Below are 7,696 nucleotides of genomic sequence, written 5' to 3'. Positions count from 1 at the left end.
TCCAGTTCCACAGGTGAGGGTGTGGCTGTCTGCAGGGTGTCTCTGGAATCCTCTGGTCAAGCACGTGTATGTTGGAGAGTTGGCTTGAAATCTTGGCTTTTTCTAACTGTGACTCACAACACAGGCTCTCAGTTTCAAGTGTCCCATGTACTACCTCACACTCTCTCTGGCTGTGAGCATTGAGAGAGAGTGCATATGGTCAACATAATGTATGATGGCACGGTGCCTGGCACATCCTGAGAGCTCAAATGTAAGCGGGTATTATTTGTTATCCTGATGTTGAAGTTTCTGCACCATTTGGCCCCTGCCTACTTCATCCTGCTGCTCTGTCCAGTTTCCTTGGCCTTTGCCTGGAATTTGGTCTTCCCCTGTCCCAAGCCTCCAACCTTGTCTTTCAAGATGGGTAGAGGGTCTTCTTCTGAGAAGCCCCGTGTGACCCATCTATATTCTCACCTCTATCTACAAGTATGTCTTTAGTCCCTCCCCGGTAACTGTACTATCAGCTTCCTGGGCAAGGGCTATGATGCCTGACTTATCTGTGTATCTCTTAATATCTGCACCCCCTCTAGGGCCTGGCAGGCTTACAGTAGACCCCTAATAAATGTTGGATGAATAAGGGAGAGTACATGTGTATATTTGCTTTTTGGGTGTGTGTTGGGGGGTGTGCACGTGCACATGTGAGAGAGACTGCAGTGAGTCCCAAGTCTTCATGCGCATCTCACAAAGTGTCTTTCTCTAGTCGTTTGTGTGAGACGAGGGCTTGTTTCCAGGTGTGTCAGATGGTGACTGAGTGTGGGACTCTATCTCTGACAGTCTGTGTCTGTTTCTGAGACAAGTGCATGTCTGCGTGGGTCTGTCTGTGACAGTGCATCTGTGGTTTCTTTCTGATGGGATGGATGTCCGCTTGTATTCCTGTGACAGATTCTGGGTAGCTATTTCTGGACAGTTACAGCAACAATGCTGCATGTCTGCTGTGTTATGTATCTGTGACTGGGTCTATCCAAGTCTGTTTTTGTGGCACTGCCTATCTGTGGCTCTTATCACCTAAGTGTATGTCTGCCTTTGGAGCAGTGCATGTGTGTCTCTGGAGCATCTGTGTGTCTTCCTGTGACAGACTCTGGGTCTCATTTCTCAGTACAAGTCTTTCTGTGACAGTGCATGTCTGATGGTGCCAGTATCTTTGTGACAAGTTTTGGCGGTGTGTCAGAACATTTCTGTGTCCTTATCACATGGCAGTGTAGGTCTGTGAATCTCTGGAGTGCCAGTGTGTCTCTGGGACATAACTCTCTTTCTGGCAGCCTGCCTGCCTGACAGTGGATGTCAGTCTCTGTGTGACAGTGCATGTCTGCATGTGTGTCTAGGACAAAATCACGTGAATGTGTCTGGTGGTACACGTTTGTGTACTTCTCTCATGGTACTTCTGTGTGTGTCTTTGGAGTGCATGTCTCTTTCTGCAGCACGAGGCCTGTTTTTCCCCCAAATTTGTGCCTGAGGTATTTTACCACCTCTCTGAGCTCCCTCAGTCCCTCTCTCTCTCATCTGGAAGCACCCCCTCCTCCAGCCACCACCACTCTGACTTGCTCCTATACCGAAGAACCACCTCCCCACCCCCCGCCATTCCAGATTCTAGACCTGCTGACTGGGCTCACAGCCAGGTCTAGCCAAGTCTGTCTAGGTTAAGGGCCCCCAAAACACCCCACAGGCCGTGGCCTCCGGGCTTGGGAACGCTGCTTTTGACCAGTGCTTTCCCCGCGGTGGTGGTCAGGGAGGTTAGCCACCCCCCACGAAGGCTGAGCAGGTTCTTGCAGGATCCTTGGTTTCCGGGCGGAGGCCGCCAGTTGCCTGGAGGATTCGTACTGGTATGAGGAGCACCCTTCGGAGACAGGGTCCTGGATAGCCACAGGCCCGGATTCTTAGAAGCCAGGCCTGGCGTTATCTCCGCGCTAATCTCGAAGCAGCGGAAGTAAGCCAACTTCCTAGGCGGTGCAGTTTTTTTTTAAGTTTATATATGCATATACACACATATATAAAAACAACCCCAAGCAACAACCAAAACAAAAACGCGGTTGCTGCAAGAGGGATTCCCATAACCAGTTTCCTCTTCGCGCGCGCCCTCCTTATTTGCATGCAGACCCCGCCCCCGCGGAAGATTCGGGCATGTATTTGCATAAGGGGGTACTTGAAACGTTGAGGGTGGTATGCAAATAAGGACGGGCTCCGATTGGCTGGGGTACAGCAGGTGCCGCGTCCGGATGGGCGGGGCCGTCGCCCGGGGCGACTCTCTCGGGAGGCGCGTGCCCCGTCTCAGTAGCGTCGGGGCTGGCGCGCGCGGCGAATCTTAACATTGCGCTGTTTGCCGGCGCTTCTGGGCCACCAATTTCCTCACCTTCCACCCTGGCGCCCCCCAGTCCTGGCTCCCCTGCCTCGCTACCTCGGGCGTCCACGCCCTGTGGGCTAAGCGGGCTCAATCTACGCAGCTCCTCCTCCATGTTGACTAAGCCTCTTCAGGGGCTCCCGGTGGCCCCCATGACCCCCACGCCGCCGCCAGGTGAGAGAGGCTCCGCTACCGCGACCAGGCCGGGCGGGCTGAAGTGGTTGAGGGCGGCGCGGGGGGAGGGAGAGGGGGTCGCGGCCGCCTCAGCACGCCACCACCCTGACTTCCTCGCCTCCGCCTGCGTAGGAGGCAAGGATCGAGAAGCGTTCGAGGCCGAGTACCGACTCGGCCCCCTCCTGGGTAAAGGGGGCTTCGGCACCGTCTTCGCAGGACATCGCGTCACAGACCGACTCCAGGTATCCACCACAAGGGTCTTGGGACGGCCAGTTGTGTGTGTGGCGGGGGTAGGAGTCCCGGGGCTGGGATGCTAATTGACGAGGGAATGAGCCTACAATGTGCGTGTGGTAGGGTCATGAGGACTAGGATCCGGGTTGCTGGGGGTGTCTGAGGGAGCGGGCGCGTGCGCGCGCGCGCGCGGGCGCGTGCGACGGTCCAGGTGGGTATGTGAGGGAGAAGGGGGTTTCAGGGCAACGATTCCGGAGGTCCTGTGTGTGAGACTAAGGCGGGGGGGTGGTCATGAGGACTCTAGACCTTGGGATCCAGGAGAGTATATATGTGTGAGAACGTAGGGACCCAGAGCTGAGATTTGGGAGATTTTGGAGGCAGGTGTCCAGGGTGGGTTGTGAGGACCAGAACCTCACTGGTACAGATTTGAGGTGTCCTGGGGCTGGATGGGAAGATCGGGAGCTTGAGGTGTTAGAAAATTTAGAACCCAATACCTGAAGTGAGGAATCCTGAAACCTGAGAAGGGAGAACCCGAGCCAAAGATGGTGGGAGAGGTCTACTTGGTTCTGGGGACTTGGAGGGCAGGGGAGAAGCTAGAGCTAATTTTTGGGTTGTGGTGTGGGGTGGTTGGGTCGAGACTGGGAGGGGTCTGGGGGTCATCTGCTGGCCCCCTCACCTCAGCCCGCCTCTTCAGGTGGCCATCAAGGTGATCCCCCGGAATCGTGTGCTGGGCTGGTCCCCCTTGGTGAGTATCTTTGGAGTCCTTTTTGACCTGGCGACGCCATCTCTGATGATGGATTTCGCCTTTCTATGGTTTGTATGGCTCCCTGGGCCCTGTAACGGTGAGAAGAACACTCCTACCAGCCCATGTTTACTCCCCTGTGGTGACATCCACACCTCCATACAGTTCTGACTCACCCCAGTTCCCCCAGAGCCCTGGATTCTCCCCTCCCACCCTCCTTTCTCATCCTCCCTCCAAACACTGCCTCAGGGGCTGCCCGCAGGGCATGCTGGTGAGGAAAGAGGGGCAGAGGTCACTGGTTGCCATGGTGACGGTGGCTGCTTCTCTTCTGCCGTTAGAGCGCTAACGGACAACAGGGCGGGTCTGGGCAAGTTGTAGGGGCGGGAGCGCCCCCTGGCGGGCTCTGGGGAGACTGCGCCTGCGCAGGCTGTGGGACCCAGAGGGAGAAGGTGCGCCTGCGCAGTACCGGAATTTTCATCACCGTGAGAAAACCTGTCCGCAGCTGTGCTAGTCCTCGGACTTGCCGGTAGAGGGCTCTAATCTCAGACAGGAGGCTGCTTCTGGCAGGCCCTGTGCCCATGCAGGGCTTCTAAAGTGGGATGGGTTTTGTGGCCAGTAACATTTATGCCTTTCATTGAACACCGACTGTATGTCACAGACCTTGCTTTATCATAAAAGCTTACTGTGTTCCAAGCCCCACTGAGTACTTCATTCAACACGGTTCTAGGTGCTTGGTGACAGGGACGAAATTATCACATGATAACATTATTTAGTTCTTTGTGCCAGTTCCTTTGCAATTAATTACTTCCAGCTATTTAACAAAATGTATATTGAGCACTTAGAATGTGCCAGGCACAATTCTTGGCACTTGGCAAAATATTACATTTATTGAGAGCTCTTTTTATGCTAGTCCTTTTCTACTAATTGCTTTCACCTGCTTAACAAATATGTATTGAACCTTACCCTGTTACCAGGCATTGTTTTAGTGCTTGAGCTATGTCGGCGAACAAAACAAACCATTACACAATAATAGTATTTATTGAGTGCTAAGTCTGTGTGAGACCCTGTGCTATAAAGTGCTTTCATCTATTTAACATTTATTCACACCTACTATGTGTAAGGCACTAGTCTAATTTCTTTTAGATGTCAGTGGACAAAACAGATAAATTATTACATAATAGTGTTCATCAGTTGCTTCTTCTGCTGAAGGCCCTTTGTTAAGAACCACTTCGATTTATTCTTTAAATATTTACTGAGCTCCTATTACTTGGCAGATGTGTATAGGCTTTTGGCTTGAATCACCTTTCCAATGACTGTGAGAGTTTGAGCCCTTAAGATGAGGAAACGGGGAGGGTATAGCTCAAGTGGTAGAGCACATGCTTAGCATGCAGGAGGTCCTGGGTTCAATCCCCTAATTACCTCCCCCACAAAAATAAATAAATAAAATTTTTTAAAAAGGTGAGAATACAGGCCCAGGGAAGGAGGTGGGTTGCTCAAGGTCACACAGTCAGGAGGCTGAAGGGGGACTATGATTTAAGTTCAGGTGGGAAGTCAAAAGTTGCCAGCCTGACATCTGTGTTCTCTTTTCTCTCCCTGCTTCCCCTAACAGTCAGACTCAGGCACATGCCCACTGGAAGTGGCACTGCTATGGAAGGTGGGTGCAGGTGGTGGACACCCTGGTGTGATCCGCCTGCTTGACTGGTTTGAGACACCCGAGGGCTTCATGCTGGTCCTTGAGCGGCCTCTGCCCGCCCAGGATCTCTTTGACTATATCACAGAGCAGGGCCCGTTGGGCGAAGGTCGAAGCCGCTGCCTCTTTGCCCAGGTAGTGGCAGCTGTTCGGCACTGCCATGCCCGTGGAGTTGTCCATCGTGACATCAAGGATGAGAACATCCTGATGGACCTCCGCCGGGGCTGTGCCAAACTCATCGATTTTGGTTCTGGCGCCCTGCTTCATGATGAACCCTACACTGACTTTGATGGTAAGGCTTTCCTAAATCTTTGTGGAGAGATTTCATCATTTACCTTTTTGGCCTCTTGATCTTTGGCCCCCAGAGCTGAGGTATCCTGTAACCCTTGATCTATAGTGCACCTCTATAAGGTTCTTGGTTTTTAATATTAGACTTTCAAGCCTTGCCCTCTAGTAGAGTCCATCAGTAAAGTCCATCTTCTGACAGTACCCTGATCTTGTTTTGGGATCTTATTCTGCTGAGGGGATCTTATTATTATCCTGAGTCTTCTTTTTTTGGTAAGGAGGTCCTACTATAACTTTTAAGTGCTTTTACTTTGTTGAGGGGACTCTGCTGTTATCTTAAGTGCTCTTTTTCTGGTGGTGAGACCCTGCTGTTATATTTAAAGAGCTTCTATTCTGGTTGAGGGGACTCTTATATAGTGAGTTTGCTTCATCCTGTTGAAGGGACCACATTTCCTGGGGAGGGGAGGGTGGGAGAAGGGCATTATCAGAGAATGCTCTAACCTCTGGCTTGCATGCAGGGACACGGGTGTACAGCCCCCCAGAGTGGATCTCTCGTCACCAGTACCATGCACTCCCAGCTACTGTCTGGTCACTGGGTATTCTCCTGTATGACATGGTATGTGGGGACATTCCCTTTGAGAGAGATCAGGAGATTCTGGAGGCTGAGCTCCACTTCCCTGCCCATGTCTCGCCAGGTAAGCCTCTCACTGGCTCTAGACCACCAGTCTCCATCCCTCCAGGGACCAGTACCCCCAAGTGACTGCTAATCTCCTGTGTGCTTCTGATCTGCAGATTGTTGTGCCCTAATCCGCCGGTGCCTGGCTCCCAAACCCTCTGCCCGACCCTCACTGGAGGAGATTCTGCTGGACCCGTGGATGCAGACACCACCAGCGGAGGATGCACCCCTCAATACCCCCAAAGGGGGTTCCACCCCTTTGGCTTGGTCCCTACTGCCCTAGTCCTGGCCAGGGTCCCCACTAGTTGGAATAGCCATCCCATGGTTATGGTCATGCCACAGGGATAGATGGGTATCTGTTGATCTGGTTTTACAGGTCATTAAAAATCCAGTGTTAACTAGGGTCAGAGATTGGGGATCAGGGGTCAGAAGACATAAGCCAAGTTTTCCCAGTCCCCATCCCAATCCTGTTAAGGAGCCTTCCTCCCAGAACGTATGCTCTCTTATTCTGGAGGGGGTCCTTCCTTGCTTCTCATTTTGCTAAGGATGTTTATTTCGTTGAAGTTATTTCCATTCTGAGCCCCCAGGACTCTTATTCTGATGAGTAGTAACCCCATATACTGGCATCTCCTGCTGCCACCACACAAACTTAGTTCAAATGCTCTTAACTTGGGCAAGGGTGCTTTCCTTCCAATACCCCACCCAGCAGCTCTTATTTTAGCAAAGGAACCCTTTCCCATAGCCTAGGGTCCCATATTCAGTCAAGCTGCTTGCCTACCTCAGCCCAGGATTGCTTGTTCTGGGAGAGGTAATGCCCTATTGTTATCCCAGGGCTCTTTTTACTTTCCTTTATTCTTTTTTTTTTTTTTTTTTTTTTTTTGGTGAGGGGACCTACTCTGTTATCCCAAGTGCTCTTATTCTGGTGAGGAGAACCCAACTTTAATTATTTGGGAAGGAATGGGAGATGGACACTACTAGAGTCCACTAGGATGGGGTGGATTTGGGGGGGGGGGGCTGGGGGGGAAATAAGTCTTATTGTTTGTTCTCCTGGGGCCCCACCCTCTCCCTTTTTTGGATTCTTGCTGCCTCCTTCTGAGCCAGGATTGTCCAGTTGCTGAAATGTAAATACTTATGTATTGGGGAGGGGAGCTCCAACTGTATCTTCCTCTCCCTCCTTCCCCTGCCTGGATTATTTAAAAAGCCATGTGTGGAAACCCACTATTTAATAAACGTAATAGAATCAGAAGCGACTGGCCATTTGTAGATGCAGTGAGGCATTCGTGGAGCATCTACTGAATGCTAAGCCAAGAGGGAGAGGGATTGGATTTCAACTCTGCCCACAGGAAGCCTGTCTCGTGGTGCCGTCCTAAAGATCTCTTACGGGTTCGTTTAAGCAGGACCACAAAGAAAAACTGTTGATTTTGCCATCAGCTCTTCTGTAGCACCCAGTATGTGCAGGAGTGCTTATTTGGGGATGCTGTAGACCTTGAAGATGTCTGGGACACACCTGAAATCAAAGATGGC

General features: G+C 51.7%; 1 protein-coding gene across 1 annotated transcript; it reads left to right on the top strand.

Annotated features, from left to right (window-relative positions):
• The first annotated feature begins 2,269 nt into the window (after nucleotides 1-2,269).
• PIM2 (Pim-2 proto-oncogene, serine/threonine kinase) lies at nucleotides 2,270-7,418 on the top strand. Its single transcript, XM_010968142.3, has 6 exons — nucleotides 2,270-2,548; nucleotides 2,681-2,790; nucleotides 3,474-3,524; nucleotides 5,131-5,503; nucleotides 6,015-6,191; nucleotides 6,289-7,418. The coding sequence occupies exons 1-6, from the start codon at nucleotides 2,488-2,490 to the stop codon at nucleotides 6,453-6,455; spliced, it is 939 nt and encodes a 312-aa protein (XP_010966444.1). The 5' UTR covers nucleotides 2,270-2,487; the 3' UTR covers nucleotides 6,456-7,418.
• Nucleotides 7,419-7,696: the final 278 nt, after the last annotated feature.

Source organism: Camelus bactrianus, chromosome X, assembly GCF_048773025.1.
Source record: "Camelus bactrianus isolate YW-2024 breed Bactrian camel chromosome X, ASM4877302v1, whole genome shotgun sequence".
Classification (NCBI taxonomy): Eukaryota; Metazoa; Chordata; class Mammalia; order Artiodactyla; family Camelidae; genus Camelus; species Camelus bactrianus.
This window is presented reverse-complemented; position numbering and strand designations above follow the sequence as displayed.